This window comes from Gambusia affinis, linkage group LG17, assembly GCF_019740435.1.
Source record: "Gambusia affinis linkage group LG17, SWU_Gaff_1.0, whole genome shotgun sequence".
Taxonomy (NCBI): Eukaryota; Metazoa; Chordata; class Actinopteri; order Cyprinodontiformes; family Poeciliidae; genus Gambusia; species Gambusia affinis.
Genome location: NC_057884.1, coordinates 3,448,811 through 3,474,950, shown reverse-complemented (window position 1 = coordinate 3,474,950; position 26,140 = coordinate 3,448,811). Strand labels below are relative to the sequence as shown.

At 39.2% G+C, this 26,140-nt stretch overlaps 3 protein-coding genes and 1 long non-coding RNA gene across 6 annotated transcripts in view; 2 read left to right on the top strand and 2 right to left on the bottom strand.

Moving 5' to 3' along the window:
• Positions 1–536: 536 nt before the first annotated feature.
• On the bottom strand, positions 537–1,533 carry LOC122819713. Its single transcript, XR_006368649.1, has 2 exons — positions 1,011–1,533; positions 537–924 (listed from the first exon to the last, which is right to left on the bottom strand). It is a non-coding gene; the product is annotated as an uncharacterized LOC122819713 (long non-coding RNA).
• An 881-nt stretch (positions 1,534–2,414) lies between these two features.
• tmed2 (transmembrane p24 trafficking protein 2) lies at positions 2,415–9,126 on the bottom strand. Of its 2 annotated transcripts, XM_044096658.1 has the most exons (5): positions 8,753–9,126; positions 4,791–4,983; positions 4,650–4,667; positions 3,818–3,925; positions 2,415–3,727 (listed from the first exon to the last, which is right to left on the bottom strand). In XM_044096658.1, the coding sequence occupies exons 1-5, from the start codon at positions 8,930–8,932 to the stop codon at positions 3,603–3,605; spliced, it is 624 nt and encodes a 207-aa protein (XP_043952593.1). In that variant the 5' UTR covers positions 8,933–9,126; the 3' UTR covers positions 2,415–3,602. The 2 variants fall into 2 exon arrangements, with proteins under 2 accessions (XP_043952593.1, XP_043952594.1); XM_044096659.1 differs by lacking the exon at positions 4,650–4,667 and having other exon boundaries at positions 8,753–9,120.
• Positions 9,127–10,581: 1,455 nt separating this feature from the next.
• On the top strand, positions 10,582–23,438 carry ptpn11a (protein tyrosine phosphatase non-receptor type 11a). The gene is made up of 15 exons (XM_044096653.1): positions 10,582–10,868; positions 12,400–12,522; positions 16,121–16,315; positions 17,012–17,204; positions 17,302–17,421; positions 17,498–17,611; positions 18,675–18,771; positions 18,860–18,939; positions 19,803–19,961; positions 20,095–20,226; positions 20,366–20,520; positions 21,068–21,135; positions 22,874–23,025; positions 23,124–23,242; positions 23,330–23,438. The coding sequence occupies exons 1-15, from the start codon at positions 10,855–10,857 to the stop codon at positions 23,397–23,399; spliced, it is 1,791 nt and encodes a 596-aa protein (XP_043952588.1). The 5' UTR covers positions 10,582–10,854; the 3' UTR covers positions 23,400–23,438.
• A 1,052-nt stretch (positions 23,439–24,490) lies between these two features.
• The window catches only part of rph3aa (rabphilin 3A homolog (mouse), a), a 37,130-nt gene continuing 35,480 nt past the window's right edge, over positions 24,491–26,140 (top strand). For both annotated transcript variants that reach the window (XM_044096655.1, XM_044096654.1), the window contains exon 1: positions 24,491–24,525. The gene's annotated coding sequence lies outside the window, so the exon portion shown is untranslated. The remainder of the gene's footprint in view (positions 24,526–26,140) is intronic.

Below are 26,140 nucleotides of genomic sequence, written 5' to 3'. Positions count from 1 at the left end.
GAGCAATGGCTCCATTTCCAAATAAGGTATGAGACTATCAGAGGTCGTCTTTGTGCTTGCTGCAGCCACGTCCTTGTGGTCTGATCAGCACCTGGGAACCGCCCCTCCAGAAGATGGTCCCCTGGTTCCCTCTGGTGGACGACTGGAAAAGGTCCGGGAAAAGAAACAAACCCCACAACACAAAAACCCACGCTTCCAAACATACATGTCCCCAGCATTCCAGTATCAACAAAGGTTGCCCAATCAGACTCTGAGCACCTAACTGTAGTTTGTAAGTAGTTGACAGGGAGTAACTACCTACTAAGAGAGACGGGGAGTAGTTACTCCCTGTCAACTACAACGATTTAATTGTCAATTATATCGTCAATTCTGTCACTTCAACCTGGGTCCAGCTCACCACCCCTACAACCGCAAATCATGACAGAAACAACAAATCGGCTTAATCGTGATGATTCAACTATTTCAATAATAGGCAACTAATTCAGACTGTTTGTTTCCAGTGAAAACAAAGATGTTAACAAATAAACTGGACAATATGCTGGCAATTTTTTGATATTTCCACAGCTGTAATACAATCCTGAGTGGTCAATGCCCGAGTCCATCAAAAAAAGCTCCTGAAACCGATCTCGACATCAAGACCGGTCTCGAGTACCACAACACATGCAAGGCCTAAGCCGAAGCCTATGGTGAAACATTTTAAGAGAGACATCTCACTCCGTGGCTTGTCTGAGTCCAGCTGCCTTTCCTTTTTCTTCTCTATGTTCTTCAGCTTTTCGGTCAGTTGTTGCACTTTTTGCTCCAGAGCCTTGGTTTTGTGAGACAATTTGAAAATTTCCTTGCCCGTTTCCATAAACTGCTTGTCGTATTCAAGCTTGATCTGCGCAAGTTGAGTCTTCAGCTCTTCGTTTTCTTCCAGGGCCATTTCTGGACAAACAAATCACAAACAAGCAATGTAGTACGACGATAAAACATCCTTGAACAAAAAGGTTCAATATTTTCCAGGCTGTTACCAAGAGTTGATGTCACAAATTGTTGTAAATGCCTCAGGAGAACAAGAAGAAAACTTCTGAAGTTTGAATAAAAACATTTTGTATTTTCTGTTTAGAATTGTGAAACTAGGGAAGAACTATATAACAAGAAAACATTTTACCAGTTATCAATGAAAATATGAATTGCTTTTGAGCCAGTGATATTTATAGCATGTCATACATGACATGAAAGTGTTAGGAATGAAACCGAACCAGACAGCCTCTTTTTCACCAGTAGATGTCTGTAAAGCGCTTCTGTTCTGATCTGGGCAAGATTCCCTTGAAATTCCAAAATGGGACTTTTGGGAGGATTTAAAAATTTCGCACAGAAAATAGAAAAAAATAAATAAATCTGTTCTTTTAAATTCTGTAGCTGAAGGAGTTTTAAATGTTTTGACATACTGTCTTTATTCACATATTAAAAATTAATTGTATTAAGAGGTTTTTGGGTATTCTTAAAAAAACAAACAATAATACTAACAAAAGATCAATCTTTCTTGTGGAATATTTTCCTAAATCATCTGTTCAGCAAACCAGGTTGTCTAGATTTGTTGTTTTGTTGAAATCTTTCAGTTAGAAAACATCCAGTCCATTTAGCTAAGTTTCATCAACTGGTTCTGTTGCTACATAAATCATAACTTCAACGTTGCTGGGTTGATAGAAATCTTAATGTGATAAGCCAGTGACTCGATAGTAATCATATACATTAATATTTATTTAATTAGCAAATAAATAAAACACAAGAACAAAGAGGAAGCAGAACACTGAGGGTTTTTCCTCCCCTCAATGAAGCACCAATAAAAGTCCAGGCATTCAGCCTCAGGAATTGTGAAGTAGATCTACACCAATCCTGTATCAGTATTCATCCCAGTATTAAAAAATATTCTAGATCTGGTATTGTGACCATGTGCCATGAGGGCAGATCTATTCTCTAATTCAATGCTCTGTGATGTTTTATTTTACATTATGTTTAAAATTCATCATTTCACTTCCTGAACCATTTAAAAGGTTTGCTGCGGTTTATATTTACATGTTTGACCAAAGTAAGTCAAACTATTGTTTTTGTCCGTTTCAGTTTATTTTACATTGGGTGTTATACTCCTAATTGCGTTGACTGAACAAATGAAGTTGTTTTTTTTAACATGCTTGACCGAGTTTGTGTATTAGTGCAGCAAATAAATGTTCAGTACATTTATGTAAATACAAAAAAAATTAAAAAAATTCATTTCAGGATCAATTTTCTGTATCAGATCGGTATCGGCCGATACCAACACACAGATCCGAGGTTAAGTATCGAGTGAAGAAAGTGGACTGGTGCATCCCTAAATAAAAAGATAAATCTTAGAAATTTGCTGTTAAAAGATGTTTTAAAAAGACAAAAAGTCATACAGAATATTGGCTTTATTATGAAACCTGGGGCATTTGTTCACAGAAAGCCATCCTACATCTGTACAGACCCATGAAGCAGGTTGTTGTTGCAATCACGAAAACAAAAGGAGACACTGTGTCCGGAGCAGGCCGAGGTCGCCAAAACTGTTTCAATACAAAACTGAAGCATGTTTCGTTCCACGCAGCGTTCAGTGACCGTAGGAATCGGCGCTCTGACGGCTGCATGGCACTCAACATGCTCCAGAAACAAAACATGGAGTATTGTTGAAAACGGTATTGTCGTGAAACCCAAACCCTGACAAGAATTCTAAAAGCAACTAACCCCAACAAAAATATATTAAGTGTACAAACCCCCAGCCGCACTCGGTCAACATTTAATGTGGATTTCACTTTGTTTTCGGAGCCGTCATCCAAACAGCTCAGTTAAAATCTGACCCTCAACGTCCTGCGGTCGAGTTTTAAACTGTGTAAAAAGGTATACGTGTGTGAACGAGTGGGCTGGTCGGATTTAGTTAAACACACAGGGAGCAGAGACGAACCTCCATGAAAATGTCCACCGAGTTCCCCCTTCAATCCAATAACAGTGGTAGAGGTTGTCTCATTTATTAATTTTTTTAAAATTTTTTTATAAAGACCAGCTGCAATATGAATCCTTCACACTTCAAAACCTGAGGAGTGGAGTTAATGAACTTTGACCCTAGGAACAACCCTCCCCCTCCCAGATACTGCGTTCCAATTGAAACCCTACGTTCCCCCTGTGGTGACTCCGCGCACGCGTTCTGAAATCTTCCTTGCGTTGCGCTTGCAGAAGCCTCGGCCGTTTGCGCCAGCGAACGCTTCTTGGGCAGGTAACCGGCGCTTAACTAGATTTGAATCAAACCTCGACAAAAAAAACTGGTAAACCCAAGAAGAGAAAGAAGAGAACTAAAGAATCCGACATCTACAAGCAGACTCTTTTGGCCATTTGTTTCCAAACATACAATTAGAGAAAGAATCAAGCAGGTAACAGAGCAGCAGCAACAACAACAAAAAATTCATCAGATCAAATCACGTGTTGGCTTTTCTCAAAACGGCCAGTTTGTCTTTCAGTGTGGAAATAACTGTCTTGTGTTGGAGGGGGAAAAAAAAAAAAAAAAAAAAAAAAAGAACAGTGGAGGACACACAGGGATGGATGGATGGAGGGAACTACACCACTCGTCGCACTTCGAAAAATCTCTTCAAGTAGTAAATTTGTCCAAGTGTCATGGCCACCAGAACGAGGGCTTCGAAGAAAGACCACAGGACCACTCTGCTGTTTGTGTTGTCGTTAACTATAGGAGAAGAAAAAACAGTCGACAGGATGAGAGGGTAAATTTTACTGCACTTATCAGACCGAACGGCTCTCGCGTTTGCGTTCTTACCCGCTCTGTGTATCCTCTCGCGGACCTCCATGTACTCCTGCTCGTGCTTCACCGCCGTCATGGCGACGGCGAGCTCGTTGATCATCTCCTCCAGCTTGTTTTGATGAGCTGAAACGAGCAGCGAGCGAGCCGTTAGATCCAGAAGGACGACGTGCACAAAGGACACGCGTCAGGCTTTTACGGGTTACATGCAAAACCTGCTTGTGTCTGAGACACGATTCCTTTACATCTACGGTTCTGTGGAGGAGTATTTGCCCCGCTTATGGATTTCATCTGCCTCACATTTAAATGAACTTTAAACTTATGGTATGATGGTCTGGAGCTGCTTTGCCGTTTTAAGACATGAATGACGTGCTTTAAGAGATGAAACCAGGATAGTTTTTTCTCTCTAGAAGAGAAATCCTGAAGCAAACAAGTGTTTGGATGTTTATGCAGCAGCTTCAACCCAAGCAAAATGGAAGGTTTCTGAATGTTTCGGTCACTCTGTGCACTTAAAGCAGACCGAGATGCTGTAAAGTAACCTTAAGCTGACAGTTCATTTCTGTCTGATACTCTTTAGTAACCAAGAAAGACGAGCTAAACCTGTTGAAATCCATAAAAGAAGCAAATACTTTTTCATAGCACACCATTTCTCTGATACTCTAAGTGCAAACAGTCAAACCGTTATAAAACTAACAAAACAAAAAAAAATCAAACATTAAGGCTGCCTCTGTAGCAAACAACATGTAATATTAGTTTATATTACAAAAACAAGACTGGTTAGAGAAAACTCCACGGTGCATCCCAAACTTCATGACACTTTTCACTTATTCTGCCCTTTTCTTTTTCCTACCATCCCAGCTGTCACCACCTGTAGGGGAGGGAAATTTACCCAAAGTAAAGTCAAAAAAGAAATTCAAAAGACAAAATCTTTAAAACAGAAACAGCATCACAAAAGACGGGCCATGTAGTCAGACGTGGCTGATCCGAGTACCTTCTGTCTCCATGTCCTGGCCTTTCGGCGCCTCTCCGATGTCGATGGTGAACATGACGATCTTGGGCGTCATGGTGGACATCTTGTTGCTGAAGCAGAACTTGTAGGTTCCGTCCATGTGTGCAGCCACGGAGTATTTCCCACTGGACTCTCTGTCTCCTTTGTAAATCTGTTTACCATCAGGCCCCGTTATCTGAAGAGAAAACGATATCAGGGTAAAAATTATTGAAAGAGTGCAGTTTCACCCAGAAAACTTGCTACGCCCGGTGGTAGGGGGCGCTACTGTGTTTGAGTTAAACAAAAAAACTACAATAGTGTAAAAGAAAAACACCTGACCTCAGTCTCCCTACGTATTTGCACACTGACCATACAATGTTGCCATTGTGCTTCCAACCGTTTCACTAACTAGAAACTTGTTAACCCGTCTTTGTTTGCCATCACTGTTACTGGAGTACAAACAAATATAATGAATAAAAACAACACAGCCTGGTGGCCCGCCAGGCTTATGAAACACTGTATGGAGCAGATATCCGGTCAATTCTTTTTAGACTATTTTTATTGCCATTGTAGATCCACAAAAGCACAATAACACTTTCAAATAAAGGCCCACTCACCTAGAATCTCAAAGTAGATTTTCAATAACGTTTATATGGAAGGCTTAAAAGAAAATGACAGGGAAAAAAGTGAAGTAGTGAAACTTTTACCCATGTAACAACACTAGACATCGCTGCTACGTCTTAAGCATAATGCCATTATTTGGATTTCTGGTGATCCAAATCTTTAGAGAGGAGAGAGAAGTACTTGTGAACTTTAACCAGCAGCCTGTGGTCTTTCACTCTTGCAATAATACGATGACAGCGTCTATATTTCTTCTAATCTGCGCCTCCATCGATCTGTGACACTAAACATTTTGTGCAATGTCATCTCCATCTAATGAGAGCATCTGCTGCCAATAGACTGTCCAACTGGTGGAGCATTACAGTAACATAAAAAATGCAAGTTCCCAATAGTTGGCATATATTAGCCAACAATTACTACTCCAAACAGTCAAATGTGACATGAATATTGCACTCCGGTATAATTCAGTATTAGGAGGAGTACAATGGGGGATACCTTTACAGAATATTTTATAGCAATTTATTCCAAGTTTTAACATCTTATAAATAGATGTTAACCATAGTTGCATAGATGCAACTCTGGTTAATAAATTAGGACTAATGGAAATGGGTAAGAAACTGGCCACTTTATCAATGGGAGGAACTCAAATCAGGAATCATTATATGCCATCATATTGATCCTCCACTCGTTTCAAATGAGTAGAGGACTCCATGAGTCAAATCTCACTTATATTCACAAATACATGAACTGTTTCACTCTTAAGAAGTGATCTTGTATTGTAGAAGCTTCAGTTCATGTATTTCTAACAAAAACATTAAACATAGCATTTTCAGCTGAGCCTGATGTCCTTTAGTTGACTGTCATGTGGCCTGAACCAAAGCTTCAGGTCAGTGTTTTGTAAAGTAAACGTCACTTTTATACCAAGAAAAACGAGTCTAAAGTGAAAATCCAGCTGCCTGTTGCATTCATCCAGTCGTAGGAATATCATATCAGAGCATGCAGTTTCCATGGGAGTCCGTTCAACGACAGGTGTTCCCTCCTGTGCATAGCTGCGATGCATTCAAGTCCAACCGGTGAACTGAGTTGTCTCTGAACACCCTCCAAATCGATTAAACCATTTTATCAACAAACTGTTGAGATTTTTATTCAAAAATTCCTCAACAACAAACTCAGCCATTTTCAACCAAATTTATTGTTGTATTAGGGCTGCACAATAAATCAATAACACTTGTATCACAATACACAGGTGACATCAGTAATAATACGTCTCATAGAAAGTTTAATGTTCAATTTATAGATTGGTCACGGAACACCGATCCAGAACCGCGCAGCATTCTGGGGGATGTAGGCAGAGTAAAGTCTTTAGCCGCTCAACCTCTCAGCTGACTGGCTCTTTCATTACCTAGCAACAACCTGTTGAGCAACTTGTGCAGCAGCAGTTTAAGGTTCCCCCACAGTGCCCAACTGCTTAAAAATAAAAACAATGAAACTGCATGAAGTGAAAACTATCAATAATTATCGATATAGATATGAAACGCTGATACAATTTTCAGCCATATTGTCCAACCCTATGTTGTATGAGATATTCATTCAATGACAAAAGACACACCAACTTTCCATTTTCAAATTGCTAGAAGATATTGATAAAATTAGATTACTGTCAGTCTGATTAATTTTTTGTACAATCAGAGCTTCCTCTATGAAGCAAATATTGTTGTAAAATAGACTTCCTTTAATTTTTCAACCATGGACTGTACCGACAGGTAATCAATAGAACTTGTGATTCTGCACCATCATCAAATCTGTCTTGATATGCTTCAGTTTTGATGGCTAAAACCATCAAAACTGAATAGAGAAAATCTGATATTTCCCACTGACCAAAATCAGATTGTCCTTGATCAGAAACTGGAGAGTAAAAATAACAAAAAACCAAAAAGAAATCTAATCTGATCTGATCTGATCTGATTGCACCATTAGAAGCCTCTTCAGTATACACCTAAACACAGAATGAAGAAGTCAGACAGGACGTTGTGAGATGAAAGTTTTTGTGAAACTGCATCAAGACATGTTGAGGGGTAAGAGTCATTCACGTTGTGAGAGGGAGTTACATTTTTTTTTTTTTTAGAAGAAAATGGCTAAATGGAGTAGAGGACAGTTGCTGTTTTTCCCTTTGACATTTTAATCTCAACATGGAGTTGGACATGGTGGCCCCTTTGAGGAAATCTCAAGCTTTAAGTATAGCTCTTCACTCCCCAGGGAAGAACACAGAGCCTGCCAATCCAGTAATGCTGGCTGTGCAAAATGCAAAAACAGGAGAGTTAAAAATATCACATTTGTAATATTTTTTTTCTCCCTTCAATAAACGCCATGAATAAAAAAACCGCACCAGAAACAGCACAGCCCTGTTTTTCCCGCACAGAGGCAAGATCTCCAAAGTATACTCTAATATCCATTTATCTTGGAGCTCAGCATTGCCATGTATCGATCTGTAGAATCCATTAGTCTGCATGCTTCATTTTTTTTTGTTGTTGATTTATTTAGCACATGGTTATGCATTTCCTCAAGCAAAAAAAGAAAACCATCACAACTTAATGAATGTATAAAAGCTAACATTAACAATTTTTTTCTTATGTAAAAACGAACGGCTGGATAAAGAAAGTCTTACTGACTCAGAGCAGGAAAAAGCAGGTGAACCCAAGCAGGGTGGGTCAGCTGCCAGGTCAGGTTACTAAGCAAAATTTATTTTAAAGAGTTTATTTCTGACGAAATGCGACATAAACTGTTGTTCTTCCCAGAGGTGTCGTTTCTTTCATGTCTGATTTCGAAGACCTTTCCCCGAGACCTGGCAACCCTGACTCGATTTTTAGCAGATCATTGAGATGTCGGCATATGGCAGCTACCAGGGGGAGAAATATATATATATATGGGTATTTTAATTAGAAGCAGATCTCTAGAACCGTTGTGGAAAGCAAAGCTCAACTCTATTTTAAACTTACAATTCAGAATATACTCCTAAATACTGCATGATATGGTAGCCTAGCCAGATATAATGCTAAAGCTGCATCCAATTTATCAACACTGCAATGTCTTAACCACAACGGCCATTTTGTGACATATACAACGAGATAAATGTTAATATCTTGCAAATGTCTAAAATGACACAAATAAATCCGGATCATAGCTACTTAACTGCAGGTGACGTTTCACAGCGAGACGGCTAATCGTTAGCAGCTAACGTTAGCACGGGGCCTGTCGATCCAGTTCGGAGTTTGAAGTAGTAATAGCTCCAAGTCGTACACAATACACGATTATGATGGTTGGATGCACTTGAAGAAACATATTACCTCTACGTCGATGTCCAGGAAGCCTCCCTCGGCCACCTCGAACATGAGGCCCATCTTCGTGCCGGAGTTGACCCGCTCGTAGAAGCACTCCTCGGCATGAGCATCTATGCTAACAAAGTAGCCGGACGCGGTAGCACACAGAACGGCCAGCAAGACAACAAGTTCTGAGATGGTAAACATAATTTAAACGATGTTCTGAAAACACCAACGCTATAAGGAGTGTATCCCTTTTTTTCTCTTCGTATTACAGAACAGACAGGAAAGCTGCCGTGTCTCCAGGAACGGACAGTTGGAACAGAGAAGGAGCTCCACTCTACAGCCGTGTTCCGCTCTCTGACTGCCACGTACGGTTTATTAAACGGCAAGCTGCAAGGGCCAATCTTTACGGCAGCGCCTCAGGATGAGACACTTTACAACTTAGACGAGAATTAATTTCCAAATCACAACAGAAAGAATTCCGATGACAGTATTGAATACATTCACTGTGGTCTAATGTAAGTCATGATTAAAAAGCAAGTTAGCACGCAGGACCTAAACAACGCAATGTTCTTTGATAGATGGCTTTCAAATTAGTGTCTGACTTGATGTCTGACAGTCTGTCATAGTCCTCTGTTTTGTTATTCAAGTTCACTCTTAAAAGTGAAAAGAATAATAATCATAACTCACATTACTTTAAAAATGCAGACTTCTATTGAAGTGTCTTTTGTTTGTTTGTTTCATATGTCAGGCTGGTGTGATTTTACAACAAGACAATTATTTTATCTCAGATGAGCAGGATAATTTGGATTTTTTTTTCTTGAAAGTAATTATTAAATAAATATCACATGTTGTATTTACTCAGGTTGTCTTAGATATTGACATTTCCTTGATCATCTGATATATTTACTTTTTACAGCACTTTTAATATCATGTAGCTACACAAACAACATCTTTGTCAATTTATCATCGAAATTGCGATGTATTGCCTGTCTCTCAGTTTGTTTTCAGCAGTTAATCTCTTAAGCGCCTTTACATCTAAACCACTGTTTTGAGTTGCTTTTGAAACATAATCAATGAAAAAAAATTAACAATAGTACTTTGCTAAATGCTGATTGTTGACTGTGTGTTTTATGACTGTATTTTTGCGTTTATACGACATCATGGAGAACCAAAATGTAGTTTTATACTTCACTAATCTCATTTAAATTAATTTTTGAAAACTCGCCTGTTGAGAGTTACCTCTGATTAATGTAATTTGGAAGCTTTATGATGTAGCTTTTCTTTTGCTGTGCTCATTTTTCTTTTGTTGTGCTTTCATTGTTATTTTGGTTTTTCTTCCAATCATGTAAAGCACTTTGAAGTACCTTGTTGCTGAAAATGTGCTATAAATAAACTTATTCTTAAGAATAGAATAGAATCTTCTTTATTTTCACATAATCCTCTACCCACATGATATCATGCATTTGGTGAAGTGCCAAAAACGGGAAAGGTTTATTTGGATTTAGTCTGGTTTCAACTATGTTTATTCAAATATGCTAAAACAAAGTACATAGATAAACAAATAGAAGTTGAGTCCAATAGTCAGCGGAAAACTGCTTCTTTAAAACGCCTAAAAACAATTATAGTTTGCTTTGATCTGACACACTCCGGAGTTAACTCTTTTTTTTCTGATGAACTGTCTCTCCAGCAGCTAAATAACAAAAGAAGAATTTTAGTGGGCATGCGCAACGTAAGGGTTGTTGGGACCTTTCATTTGAATCACACCGTTTGCCGTTTAGGGGGCCCCGGGCGGAGACTGTACAAAAGCTAACCTTAATCAAGGTTTTCAGAAAACGGACACTCACGGTAAAAAAGTCCGAGCAGCCTTTGTGGCGTCGCATGTTTGGTGACGTCCAACAGCCGACTGGCTGTGAAGTCTTCAGGGCCGAGGCCTAGAGACGTTTTGCAGCGGACGCTACTGTCATTTTATGTGAATGTCCAGCCAGTTTTCAGTGCCCGGTCTGATCGGGTGTTGTCAGATGAAGCACTTTATTGACTAGCTGAAGCGGAAACGGTCGCAAACGTTCGTCAGCTTGTTGACGCTACCGCTAAGTGCCAGCGAGGAAGTAAGGAACGGAAAAAAAATGACATCTCGGAGGTAAGGGGGGTACAGGGGGGGGTTTGCTGTCTGGAAAACAATGTCTGGTCACAATGTTAGCTGAGCCAGCTAAGTTTAACAGCCCTCAGCTGTTTGGGGTTCGGTATGTTGGGGTAATGAAGGTTCTGGAAGAAAAGCGAAGAGAGTAAAACAGCTAACTTGGTTAGGTTGCCGGGGGCAGCGCTAACGGTCACTTGAAAAGCCCACTCTGAACATGTTCAGTAAACAATACTTTTTACTCTGTTTTCAGCAGCTCCTTTCACATTCACACGTTTCCCTATGTATCATTTACCCGTGGGGAAAAAAACATATATTGGATAAATGAGCTTTTTATTTAGTGTATATGTAGTGTATAATTATATCAGATATCACATCACTGAAACTATTTATTAAAAATAAATATACAAATAAAATAAAGCCCGAAACTCTTAGATATTGTAAGTTGGTACTTACAAGGAACACATTTAATCGTCAGAAATAAAGTTTCAAAACTGAGGAATACGATCATATCACATCAAAGTAAGATTTTACATCATCACTATTAGCATCAAGCTAATGTTGCTAATGCTTTTTTTTGCAAGCATTTAAAATGTTTTGGAAGGGAGGGTGACATTTTTAAAGACTTGTAGCTCTCTTCGAAAGTTTATTTTAATCTCTTTCAAATAACTTAATTTGCATGTAACCATTTTGAAGGTTTCCGGCTTGTATTTCCCTCTCTTCCATTCTTATTCATAGAAGTTAAAAAATACTACGTAAATACTGCTGAATATATGAGTGGGCACATATTTAAGGTTAGCCGTTGCATCTGTATACATCAACAAGACATTTGTTGAATGAAATGTCTTCGAGGCAATTAAGTGATAAAATAATTTAATACGTGTGCAATTTGAATAAGTGTGAAAGGTTGTGGCAGAGGATTAAAAAATATGACGTCCTCTACGTAATGTGTTTAACAGAATAAGTTGGTCCCTGTTGGGTTTGACTGGAGTCGCAGACCTCTCTGCTCACAGAGGGTCCCGCTGGTAGACATGACAGAAACTGGGAAAAATACCGAGTCAGCATCACATGCAAAATATCATTTCTGCTCAGTATACGTTTCTATTTGGTCTGAATGGAATAACAGAAAATGCTGGTAAATGTTTCTCCGGCTAACATTTCGGAAACCATATTGTGTAAAGCAAGTGGTGTCCTGAAGAAGCCTGTTTTTAAAATGAGAATGTTTTGTGTGTGTGTGTCTGTGTTGTTTGTGGTGCTACGGAGTCACTGCCATGCATGCAGTTATCTAGAAAACAAAACATGATTATGATTTTTATTGTTGCCTTAATAGTGCTACACAATATTGTGAAAAGAAAATTCCACCCTAAGTTACTGCCAGAAATATATTGATAGTCCACTTCATGCATTTGTGTTCTGGAAGATGAGTGATTTTTAAATGGATAGTTACAGGAGTGATGATTCATATTTTTCAAACTTGGTTCCCCATTTAACATTGAATCCAGTCATGGTTCCTCCCCATTCCTCCGTGTTCTAGGTGGTTTCACCCCAACATCTCAGGCGTGGAGGCGGAGAACCTCCTGCTGACCCGAGGAGTGGACGGGAGCTTTTTAGCCAGACCCAGCAAAAGCAATCCAGGAGACTTCACCCTCTCAGTACGGTAAGCCATGAGGGTCAGGACACAATTCAGATGGGATATCGAAAGCAGTAAATTACAAATTGGCAAGCTTCTTCTTGGATTTGTCCAGAATGAAAGGGGAACATGCTCCACATTTTAATCGCAATCTCTGCAGGAAACGGCATCAGAGTGTTTGAATGCACAACTTCACGTCACCTAAAATGGAATTTTCTGAAAACAGCCGCAGCAATAAATAGAAACTCGGGGTTAAAAGTATTGGTTGTGCAATTTAGAAGCTTAATATTTTGCAGACAAGTGCTGTATGTAGGGCTGGGCAATAACTTGATTTATTGTTGTTTTTTTATTATTTCTTTTTGGACAATCATTTTTTTTGTGTGTTTGTTTGTTTGTTTTTTTCACAAATCCGCTTCTTGGGTTTCCACAGGTCAGAGGGATGTCAGTGCACCCAGGGCAGCCATCTTGTTTGACAAGAGTGTTTTACAGGTTCTATTTATTAGGTCTTCGAAATAAAGTAAACTCTGTTATAAAATATTAGGGTCAGTCTAGGATTTCTTTTAAAAATACAAGAATAAAGTCATAATATTACCAGAATAAAGTTGTAATATTATGCGAATAAATATGTTATGCTACCAGAATAAAGTCGTAATTTACACAAACTCCAAAACAAAAAATAACAATTTAAGATGGTTAATGTTGAGCAATTTGTGAAGTTTTACTGTAGTATATGTTTTACAGAAAATACTGAATATAAATCCTTTGTTTTATTAACATATTAGCATTAAATAATTATCAGCAGCAGTACTTTGAAACCATCGAGAAACCGACTGAGTCTATTTCGAAGAATGCTGGTCACATCATTTCCTGATGACTCTATGGAAACTTTTTTCTCACTAAAGCAATTTTTTCCTTGTAATTTTATGATTTTTTTCTTACAATATTGCATCTTTATCTTGCTAATATCCTGACTTTATTCTTGTAGTAAATCAAAAATCCTCGCAGCCTGGCCCTAAAGCTCTGATGTACAGCTCACAGGAGGGATGGTTAAAAAAGGACAGAAAATATTTTCTGTCATTTGCAAAAAAAAAAAAAAAAATTAGAAAAGAAAGGAAAGAAAAAAAGAGACTAATATCAAATCCGGCATGAAATAATTAGATATTTTATTTTTATTTTATTTTTTTTTTATTATTTATTTATTTATTTTTTTTTTTTTTTTCTACTCAGAATGTATTTTATTTTTTTTATTATTAACAATTTTTATTCAGAAGGCACATTACAATACAATTATATAATTGCGCCGAATACATTCACATTGTTACATGCTTCCTCTATTTTCTAAGTTTGGACAAGAGAGAAAGAAAGAAAAAAAAAAGGAAGAAAAAAAACAAAAACAAAACAAACTTAAATGGGAGCGGCGGGGCAACCCGAGTACCGACCAATAATGGACATATCAAGTTAGAGCATAAATCTGAATGACAGCAAGGTTTACGAAAAATCAGACACAACAGGTTTAACATATTCTGTCCACTTTGACCATATCTTGTAGAAAGCATCTCTCTGCACATTAATGGAAAAAGATAGTCTCTCCAGTATATAGATCTCTTTCACTACATTTATCCAGTCATCAGTTGTTGGAGGTTCCCGTTTAAGCCATTTTCTTGTGAGGGCCTTTTTGCTCCCGGCCAGTAAAATGAACAGAAGTTTTTGATCGTTGTAGTTCAGTTTATCAACCGGTATGTTACATAAAAATATGCATTCAAAAGTTAAAGGAAAATTAGCCGTGAAGATGTTCTGTAAATGATTATGGATTTGAGACCAATATTGCTGAATGGTTTGGCAATCCCAGAAAATATGGAAATGATTGGCGTCATCCTTCCACATCTCCAGCAGGTAGAACCCTTCCTGGTATCGTTTCTGCTTTGGGGTTATAAAAAATCTTATAATATTTTTCCAGCAGAATTCCCGCCAAACCTTCGATCTTGTTGTTGTCCATGGAATCTTACAGATGTGGCCCCAATCTTCTTCTGAAATTGTCAGGCTGGCTTCTTTTTCCCACTTCATTTTAATGTAAACAGTGCTGTCCTTTTTACACTGCAGGATGGCGTCATATAACCTGGAAATTGTTTTACCTGGTTTTGATTTAGTTAGTAATATAAACGTTTCCACAAATCTCAAATTATGTAAATGTACTTTTAGCTCTTTATTAAAATAATTTCTGACCTGTAAAAATCTAAAAAAGTCATCTGCACCTAAATCATGTTTTCTTTTCAGGGTCTCAAAGCATTGGAACGTCCCTTTATGGAGAAAGGAATAGTAATTAGTTAGGCTTTTTGAAATCCACTTCTTGAATCTATCGTCCTGTTGATTTGAAGAATCACATCATTTCTTAAGAGTTTAGAGGCATTTTCTAAATCACAAATTCTAATTGCTTCGTTCCATGCAGATATCATTACTTGTGATATTGGTTCATCTGCCAAATAAATTTTACTCTGTAATTTTGTGTCAGCTATTATGGCTTTAATCGGCATTGTTTTGACCGTTTCCCCTTCCACATTTTTCCATCCTGCAGTGTAATCCGGACAGCACAAACATATCAGATATTTTATTTTTAAGCATTATCACCCAACACTAGCTTTACCAGAGATCCTCCACTTTGCATCCGCTTCACTAAACCAACCTAACAGAGAGGCTGTTAGCTGCTAGCCGGGCAGCAGATGGTTCACCAGGAGCAATCCAGGCCTAAAAGGAGAGCAAATATTAGACTTTCCTTTATAAGCCAGACACAAACATGCACATGGAATGAAAGCTCAGTGTTTTCTGGAAATGTGAATTTAAAGCATTAGCATGTTAGTGTGCCCTCTCCCTGTCCCCATAGAAGTGTTTAGAGAACTAAATTGACTGTAGAATCATTCGAGGATATTTCTATTAAACTGAGTGAATGATTGCCCAGGAAATAAAAAGCATAATTCATTCATTTTTTAGTTTTTTTTTTGTAATACGAAACGTGGTTTTATCTCTGGTCTGTCAGGGCGTACATTCTTCAGATGAAGTATCATTAAGACAGTGCAGCTGACAGAGACGATGTTATTTTAGTCGCAGGCTCGTATTTTAGCTTATTTACTTCCTGTGGAGACAAAACAAGTCCCGCTCGCCTCGTAGACACGGGGCGTTCTCACAAGGGAAAACCAGTCGCTGCTGGTTCAAACCAGCATGTATCGTCTTAGCTCCCACAGCCACCAGTAAGCTGGCGACAGTTACATTTCTGTGAGCCTCTGACCTCCCACAACTTCTCTTTTTTTCTATTTTCTCAGAAAGCGGTGGTCGCCTGCAATGACTCAGTTTATTTAATCTGTTGGGTTGAATCAGGAAGAAGAGACGTGCTTTTTAAAATTTTTCTGTTGGTCACAAAACACTCGTCACTCATCTAACAGCTTATTTAACTGCACTTTCAAAACGTACAGTTGACATAAGAGACTCCTGGGTTAAATAAGGAAACATTAGTTAATAATCTTGGTGCACCAATTGCTGTTTTCTGGCCCATTACTGATATTTAAAAATCGGAAACTGCTGATTCCCTGTTTTTTTATTTTTGTCTTTTTATTTTTTTCCCCCTTCCTTTTAGGCGAAATGGAGCCGTCACCCACATTAAGATCCAAAACACAGGAGACTACTACGACCTGTACGGCGGGGAGAAGTTTGCCACGCTAGCCGAGCTGGTGCAGTATTACATGGAGCATCATGGGCAGCTGAAGGAGAAAAACGGAGACGTCATCGAGCTCAAGTATCCCCTCAACTGTGCCGACCCAACATCAGAGAGGTGAGCGAAGGATGTTATCAGACATCCAGATCACTGAGCTCCGATGGCACCGCGGTAATGTCACGTGAACATATCCTTTCAGGTGTACGCATAAAGGTGTTGAGTTACGTCATGTCCAAGTTCTGACAGTTTCCAGATTAAACTCAGTGATGGGAGTTTAGTTTCACTTTCAGGTGTAGATAACTGGGATTTTGAGGTGAGGTAATGGTGTGGTGTGCTTGGTGTACGAGAGCCACAGAGTTAATGGTGCAGAAGTCAGAAACACTCATGGCAGCCTGGCTTTGCTAGCATCGTGGAACAAATATCATCTTATGCCATGGAAACGTAAGGAAGACACACAACAGATTACAGGCTAATGATATGATTTAAATTCGGCTTCAGTCGATGCATGCCACCTCAAAGGAAATCCACAGACGTATTTCAGTCCAGTTCTTTTTAGTTATTTTGAAAGAAAATTTGCAGTTTTATAACAACTTAGCTTAACTTAGTTACTTGATTGTGCTATAAAATGGCATTAAAAGCAAGGTTTGAGGATACATGCTTGAGGATGTGATGTAGTTTTATTTTAACAAAAGTTTTACCGCTATACTTTAATCCTTTTGAATCGCAACATGTTTTAGTTTGTGTGCTACTCTCTTGAGTTATTGCAAGGTTTTTTTTTTTTTTTTGTTTTTTTTTTTCTTCCCCACCACCCAGATGGTTCCACGGACATCTGTCGGGTCGCGATGCGGAGAAGCTGCTGACGGAGAAAGGCAAGAACGGCAGCTTCCTGGTGAGGGAGAGCCAGAGCCACCCCGGGGATTTTGTTCTGTCGGTCCGCACCGGAGACGACAAAACGGACACCAACGACGGCAAACCCAAAGTCACTCACGTCATGATCCGCTGCCAGGTGAGAGAGGCCGACTCCTTTATGTCCAGCTTCCAGTGTGACGTTACAATAAGGTCACATTTACCTGCACAAACGTAACACGTGCGTCCTTCCCCAGGGTGACCTGAAGTACGACGTGGGGGGAGGAGAGAAGTTCGACTCCCTCACAGACCTGGTGGAGCATTACAAGAAAAACCCCATGGTGGAAACTCTTGGCACCGTCCTCCAGCTGAAGCAGGTCTGCTCTGTTTTCAATTCGGTAGGGCAATTTCTGCTCAGTAGAAAGCTGACCCGTCCGTCCGTCCCCCCTGCAGCCGCTGAACACAACCCGCATTAACGCAGCCGAGATCGAAAGTCGAGTTCGGGAGCTGAGCAAGCTAGCAGAGGCCACGGACAAGGTCAAGCAAGGCTTCTGGGAAGAATTTGAGGTAAGAAAAATAACGCTGCTGTTCACGGAACAAATAACAGAAGTAGAAATACATTTAATACTTCTACTCTAATGTTAAACGTATGCTTATAGATGTGCAGAATGAGAGCTGTGGGCAGTTATTTTCCAATGCCAAGTGATTGGTCTGACACAAATCTTCCTAGCAAATATTTAATAATAAAGTACAGAAGTTTTAATATTTTGTTGCCACTAAACCTGTCGCAATCCGCATAATAAATTAAAATGAGCTCAGTTGAAATCAAATTTCCATTCTGATGATAATATGTTTTGAAGTGCAGCTGTGTCATAATCCACTGCATTTGTGGTTGTGGTTGTCTTTTTTTATTTTTTATTCCTCTTTTATTTGTTGTTTTTGGTTCTTGTGTTTTATTTTGCATACTTAAAATATCTTCCAGTTCACTGAAGTGTTGTTTTTTTTCTCTTTTAAATTCAAGTTTATTGGTTTTTGAGAGGGGGATCATTTTGCCATTATCAGTCTAATACCTGGAAATGGTCTCAAAACCATCGTATTATTATTTATGGCAATAATCTAATCAATAATCTTAGTATGGATTCAACAGAAGTGAAAACAGTTATTTTAATTGTTGTTTTTTTTAACTCATTCAAATTTCCTGTGAACCTTCAACATTTTTTAAAAACAAAAATACTAATATAAAGCCTATTACCCACACAGATGGATCAATGGGAAAGTAGTATAATTTTCATAAGAATATGAGATCGGTGCACACTTCAGTGTTCACCATCCACAACAGATACTTACTCAAATCCTTGCTAGTTTTTGGAAAATTTGTCCCTTTTTTTTCTGTAGAATTCATCTTTCTTTTTCTAGACACAAATTAATATATAACATGTTGTTTTAGTCAACAGTAATTGATGGATGGATGGACAAATAAATAAATTAAAACAAACTAGCACATCAAGTAGTTTTGAAAGGAATCCAAGCCCTCATCAATCCATCTCAGGGCCTGTTTTTAAAAAAAAAAAAAAAAAAAAACAACAAAAAAAAACCTCCCACACTCTCTCTTTTCTTTTCTTCCGTTCAGACTCTGCAGCAACAGGAGTGCAAGCTGCTCTACAGCCGCAAAGAGGGCCAGCGACCAGAAAACAAAAACAAGAACAGATACAAGAACATTTTGCCTTGTGAGTATCGCACACGGCTCTTTAGATATAAAATAACTTGAGTCGGGTTTTGTACTAAGTGGTTTGTTGTTTTTGTTTGCGCTGACAGTCGACCATTCGCGCGTCGTGCTGAACGATGGCGACCCAAGCGAGGCCGGCTCCGACTACATCAACGCCAACATCATCATGGTAGACTTTCCTGTCCCCTCACCTCTTTCAGGGCCCAAACACATACAGAGACAGTTTGTCTGTAACACCAGAAGTTATTTAGTACATTATTGAAACGCTTAGTAACTCACACAGGCAATGTTTTCAAGCCTTTATTGCTGTTTTTTATAATGACTTTCTCTGTTATGCTAAAAAAACAACAACCAAGAACCTTAAAGGGGCAGGATTATGTAAAATTGACTTTTTTGAGCTTTACATCATGTTATAATGTTTTTCCTCCATCAAAAACATACATGAGGTGTTGCCTTGATGCCTTTATGCATATTTGAGAAATCCTTTAATCTCCCCTGGCAACCATTCAGCTGTACAAAACTCTTAAACTCTTGGGGGAACCAAAGGCGCATCGCCTCCTCAGAACTGCAGTTTCCAAGCTTCAGAGCAGCCCCCCTCACCCACCCACACACACACACACACCCACACACGCACACACACACACACTCCCGCTCAGCTCCTTCAGACTAGCTAGCAGCAACTGGCAAACTCCTGATTGAGCTCATTATATGAGCTACTTCTCAGTGCAGCGCTGGTAAAGATGTTGTTAAAGGGTTAATAGAGTTGTGATGACTTCCTGAAGGCGGAGTTTCAGAAAGAGCAGGAGTTTTTAAAGAGACAGAGGCCCCAAGTCAAGGCGTTTAATTACAAATAACAGCTGATGTTAACATAGTTACTTGATGGTGCTGTAAAATGGAACTATGTGCGTGAAAAACTCATAATGGTACCCCTTAATGCTTAGAATATTGCATCAAAAACATTTTTAATCCAGAGAATCAGTTTCTTTCCTTGCTAGTTGATTTGTGTTTCTCGGCCTGAATTTGTGCTTGCAGCCGGAGGCAGACTCCAAGTGCAACAACGCCAAGCCGAAGAAGAGCTACATTGCCACTCAGGGTTGTTTGCAGAACACCATCAGTGACTTCTGGAGGATGGTGTTTCAGGAGAACTCTCGGGTCATCGTGATGACCACCAAAGAGGTGGAACGAGGGAAGGTAAGGATTCCTAGAATTAGATTTGTTTGTTGTGTTAGCTGCTTGTTTTTCATCTGTCTTTTAGCGGTGGCCCTTTAAAATCCGACTGGTCAGATTTAAATCAGGCTTTAAAACGATGGAATTATCTCCACAGAGCAAGTGTGTAAAGTACTGGCCCGAGATGTCGGCTCTGAAGGAGTACGGCGCAATGCGCGTTCGCAACGTCAAGGAGACGAAAGCTCACGACTTCATCCTCAGAGAACTGAAGCTGTCCGAAGTCGGTCAGGTGAGTTCCCCGTCTGCCCGTCAGGAAGGGTTGTCGGAGCAGCACCATAAGGATTTGGTCATTTTAAAGTTTCAGATATTAGACAGTGTCACATTTCTGATTGGAAAACATTATACTTCCAATCCCAAACCTGCTTCAGGGTAACACAGAACGCACAGTGTGGCAGTACCACTTCAGAACCTGGCCGGACCACGGCGTCCCCGCTGACCCGGGCGGCGTGCTGGACTTCCTGGAGGAAGTCAACCTGAAACAGGAGAGCATTTTGGATGCTGGACCTATAACTGTACACTGCAGGTACTCGCAGATCTACACACAAAAAAAAAAAAAAAAAATCACTGACTTAAAGCTGCAGTACGTAATGTTTATAAAAATATTTTTACATATTTCTTGAAACTGTCAGCCTTCTCCCAGTGCTCCTAGAAACAACCAATCAGAGCCAGGAATCAGGTCTTAGCACTAGCCTAACCTGCTATGAATGCTAGGCTAGTTAGCATAGCTACCGATGATGGTGGATAAAGGGTTTTTCTTTATCAGTGAGTAGTTTCCCGCCCTTAACTTATTGAGCAACAAGTAGATGAGGTTGATTGACAGCACCAAGACCCGCCTCCTGGCTCTGATTGGTTGTTTTTGTCTGGAGCGTTGCATTTCTTCAGACAGCACAAGTAGAGGAGGTGGATGAGGTTGGTCTTTTTGCAGATTATCTGCATCATTGTCACAACATGGTGACAGTTTTAACAAATATGTAAAAAAAGAAAAGCATATTTTTGTAAAAGTTTCGTACTGCAGCTTTATTACAGAAAGAACTTTAACTCAGACTTTGGTTTTCCCATCCATCCATTAGTGCAGGGATCGGACGGACAGGGACGTTTATAGTGATCGACATCCTGATAGATGTGATCAGAGAAAAAGGTGAGAACGTTTTTTTATAAGGATACAAAAATGATTAAAAAGTGAACTAAAAAACTGTGATTTAGAAAAGTATTACCTAACGTGTTAGAAAAGTATTACCTTACTCAGAGTAAGACTGATCTGAGGAGATTCTTGATCAAATCATTTGCAGTTATATATTTTTGTGTAATGTTTATAAAGCCATTAACTGTGAAAAAAGGGGAAAAAATGACATGTTCTAGTGTTTTAAGTCAAGTTTATTTGTGTAGAACATTTCAGCAACAAGCCAGTTCAAAGTGCTTTACGATATAAAAACACGGTAAAGTCACCAACTGTGAAACAAGCAGTAAACATTACATTTTGCCGAATGTCATCATCCAAATTATTAAGCCAATACACAAAATATGCTGGTAAATTTTTTTATTTACTACTAATCAAAGGCAGCTCTAAACAGATCCTTGGTTTAAAGGATCAGTTTTGTGAAAGCTTGTTCCAGGTTTGTGGAGCATATAGAAGCTGAAGGCAGCTTTAAATCCATTAAACACAGTAGTGAGTAAGCCTCCCCCTCCCCCGCCACTGAGTATTGTGACAAACTAAAGCTGAATTCAGTGGAGTTCATTGCCACTTTTTTTTTTTCCGCTCCAACCCAACATTTTGAGGTAGAACCCCCCTCTAGTGTTTTGCAGCAGGGTGCAGGCGACGCGGTGCGTCTTTTCAGCCCACAGAATTTTCTGTGGTTTACTTGGAAATGAAAGAGTAAGGACTGTGGTTTTAAACTCACAAACGCAGCATACGCTTAATGGCCCAATAAACACTGTAATCTGTAGCTCAAAGTGTGAAGTGTAGCTCCTGCAACGTGACGTAAAGTCTAGGCAGAGCTGCTCAGAGCAAGCCTCAGTATGAAGCCGACTATGAGGAACAAACTTCATGTCTTGTAATTAATCTCTAATAATAAAATCTGTTTTATGCTTCTCATATGCTCAATATTAACATCTTTCTGCTGTTAAAACTAAAGTATAATGAATTAAGTTCTTATGTACTGGCTTCATTGGACAGTAACATTCCTTTATGAAAAAAATGTAAGGATGTAAAACATATTTATTCAGCAAATAAATTTCCATCCATTTACTATTATTGGAATATACTTATGTATATGTTTTTATACGACCTGATCGTAAAGTTCACTAAAGATGATCAAAGTTTAATGAACATAGAGTTATGCAGATTTAAAGGGAACCAGTTGGGACTTCCTACATTTTGAATCGACCTATAATTGCGTGACAGACTGATATTATCCACTCATGTCCCTACCGTAATTTCTGGACTAATGAGCACGCCTGAATATAACCTGCGTCCTCTGCCTTCAAAAAGGGGATTATTTATTTATTTTTTTGCATAATAGGCAGCAGGCGTCTACGTTGTAACATCAGAAATTTACACAAACGTTTTGGAAATGTCTAATTAATTGTATGCAGGTAACATACACAAGAACTGACAATTCTTGTGTAAACAAATTGACAATTTCCATCTATAGTTCCATAAAACAAGCAAAAAAAATACATTCATACATTAAAAAGTACAGTAAAGGAACCCAAAAGCAATATATAGTTGGGAAAACGTATTTTAAGAGACTTGCATAAAAATGAAAATAAAAAAGAAAGAAAATAAAATGTTGTCTGGTTCATTTTATGATACAAAAACGTGTAAACCTGATTTGCTCGAGACGGCGTCGTCTGAAAGTGTCTCCGTCCCACCGCAGGGGTGGACTGTGACATCGACGTGCCGAAGACCATCCAGATGGTTCGCTCCCAGCGCTCGGGGATGGTGCAGACCGAGGCGCAGTACCGCTTCATCTACATGGCCGTGCAGCACTACATAGAAACACTGCAGCGGCGCATCGAGGAGGAGCTGGTGTGCAGCGGGTCGCAGCGGGTCGCGTCACGGCTTCGTCTCCAGCCGCCCGGCTGTTTGCTGTAACGCTCTGTGTTCTCTCTTCCCCCCGTCCGCAGAAAAGCAAGATCAAAGGACGCGAGTACACCAACATCAAATACTCGTTGTCCGACCTGTCCGGCGGAGAGCAGAGCCCCTTGCCGCTCTGCTCGCCCAGCCCGACTCCCGTCTGCACAGAGTGAGTAATCCTGGGAGACGACGGAGCGAATTTCAAATGCTTCTAGCGCTGATGTTGTTTCTCACTGCACGGTGTTGGTGTGGTCAGGATGAGGGACGACAGCTCCAGAGTTTATGAGAACGTGGGTCTGATGCAACAGCAGAAGACCTTCAGATGAGACTCGCCTTGAATTCCAGGACTCTTTATCAGTTCCAGGTAACTACTACTAATATCAAATCCCTGCATTATGCAATTCCTATAAGAACTACTCAACCCCATGGATGTTTTGCCATTCTTATTGCCTTTGTAAATCAGTCATAATCAGCAGAATTGAGCTTTTTTTTTTTTTGTCTTTATTTCTTTTTGCAAAAAAAACCAAACAAAAATATCCCTTCAGTGTCAAAGTGAAAACTGATTTCTACAACATAATGACAATTAAAAATGTAAGCTCTTAACTTAATTCAACAGAGCTCAGTTCAATTCAGAAATTGTATTTATTAATTCAGGGTTTCCACATATTCTTAAAGTTAGAATATGGACTAAGACGTCATCAATTAATTTTAAAAGGTTGGCTTTCAATACAATAATAACATGTCTAAAATTTTGTCTTGCCAGGACTGTATATATTTCACGCATATTTATATTTGATGTTTTTTTTATTTGTGTCTAGCAAAAGCTTGAGTTGAAACTATGAATCTGTTTCATTGTCCTAAATCTGTCATATGTGCGTCAGATTTGCGGGCGTACCAGAAATGTGCGAATACGAAGGTTCCGGCCAGAAACTCTTTGCATTAAAAAAAAAAAAAAATAAAAAAATCAAATCATGCGCTTAATTGCGTTGAAGAAAAAGTAATTTAACATTTTTTTAATTTTTATTTTTTATCTTGAAATTAAAAATTTTTAATAAAAAAAAAATATGACTATTTTTTTTATATTTAATTTGTAAAATGTATATTTGAACGGAAATTTTGAACGCATGCAAATTGAGTTCGCAACAAAAGTTACAACATTTAGTTGGTTAATGCCAAAACGATGCTATGCATTAAAGCTCAAATCAAATCAAATAAAATCCAGTGCCTCCAACTAAGAAACAGCAGACAAGTCTGAAGAAGGTAGATCAATAGATGACATCTCCAAGAAGTGATCTTATTATAATATTCTATCTTGTATTCAAACCAATTTTTAAGAAAATCCCCTGCACCCCCACCCCCAATTATGTTTTTCCTTCCAGGATCCTGATACCTGACGGTTTTTCGCCAGCTACACCTTGACGCCTGAGACTTGACCATGTGGAACAATAGGAGGTGGGGTTGGGTGGGTGTAGGGGAGGGGAGGGGTAGGGACAGGGGGGGGGGGCGTGGGGGGGAGCAGGGGACACACAACAACCAAACTAAAACCTGAGGGAGAACCAGACGGCGGGCTCGTAATCTTGTCGCGCTTTCTTCTCAACCATTTTCCCTCAAGTTGAACTCTAAACCACTGTGATCATCAGAGGAGCCTTTGAGAAGCCAAACGCGTCACCTGCTTAAAGCCCAGCTCCAGTTCAAGCCTTGGGGGGGGGGGGGGGATACACAGTTAACCTTCGCTCATCTTCTGTATATTTTATGGGTTTTTATGTTTGTTTTTTTTTCTTCATTAACCAAAGTTAAGGTAGAGTATTTAGAGAAAAAAATGTGAGGAGTTTCTTGAAAAAGGCCTGTGCCAAACCCACAAGTGATTTCTTTTTTTTTCATTGGTTATTTTTTTTAGCTCCATTATGTGAACCGGTTTGCCTTCGACACAGGAACCAACCCCCCCACCTGATGGTTTCTGCATTGTAGGGCAAAATTAGCATCCATTAATGTTTGTAATTAATAAAATGATTGCATATTAGTTTAGATTTATAACCCAGTGACTTCTAAAATTAGTTTTTTTTTTTTTTCAGGTACCACCTGAAATGCACTCAAACTGAATTTGTTTAGAGTGTAAATGATCTCTCTTTGTCTGTCTTCTAGTTTACATAGACTTAATATTCTTTCAGTGGAATTCAGTCTGTTTATTAACCATTCCTTAGCTGAAGCCGGGTATCCTTAATGCTGCGCTTTTTGTTGAGCAGTTTCAGTCTTGAATTAGCTTTTAGAAATGGTCTAATTCTGGGCTGTAGGGGCGGAGTCACCACGGCGGCCTGTATTTCTGCCACACTCAGTATGTTGACATACCGAGATTTCAGGGGAATCTGTTGTCTGTTTCACCTGCTGGCATCATCACAGGTCCATGGCTGCCACAGTTTTTTTTTTTCCTTTTTCTTTTTCTTTTTAATTCCTCATTTTGTTTCTTAAGTGCATTTCTTTATTTTTATTTTTCACTATTGAAGACAAATGCCTGTTGTGTACCATTGCCTTTTTACGAACACCACGTGTACTTAAGTTTGAGAGTCACTGTTTAACGAAACAATCGCACATCTCTCAGCTTCTAAGACTTCACATTGGTCATTGTTGTGGTTTATGCACACACACACATACGCATCTATACAGCTTTTTAGGAAAGTCATTTCAACTAGTGTTTAGAGAAAATGTTTGACATTTTGTGAAAAGAACTGATTTACTTTATCAAGGCTTGCGTTCATTTAGACAATTGCATTTATTTTTTTTTTCTTTTGCATCGTCATCAAAATGTACTCAAGAATTTAGTCGCGTTCTGTAGAATTTTGTGGGTTTTCCAACCAACACATATTGACACATAAAAAAAGAAAAACGTTGCTTCTCCTAAATTCCGGTGTTCCACAGGGCAGCGTCCTGAGCCCACTGCTCAGCTTGTCAATACGTGTGTCCAGACACAGGCAGAAACGGTGATGGAACGTCCTAAGAGGGTCAGCGGTTTAAGACCAGCGTTCTCTCTTAGGTCCTCTGTAGTTCTCACCTTCCTGGGTGGAAACCGTGA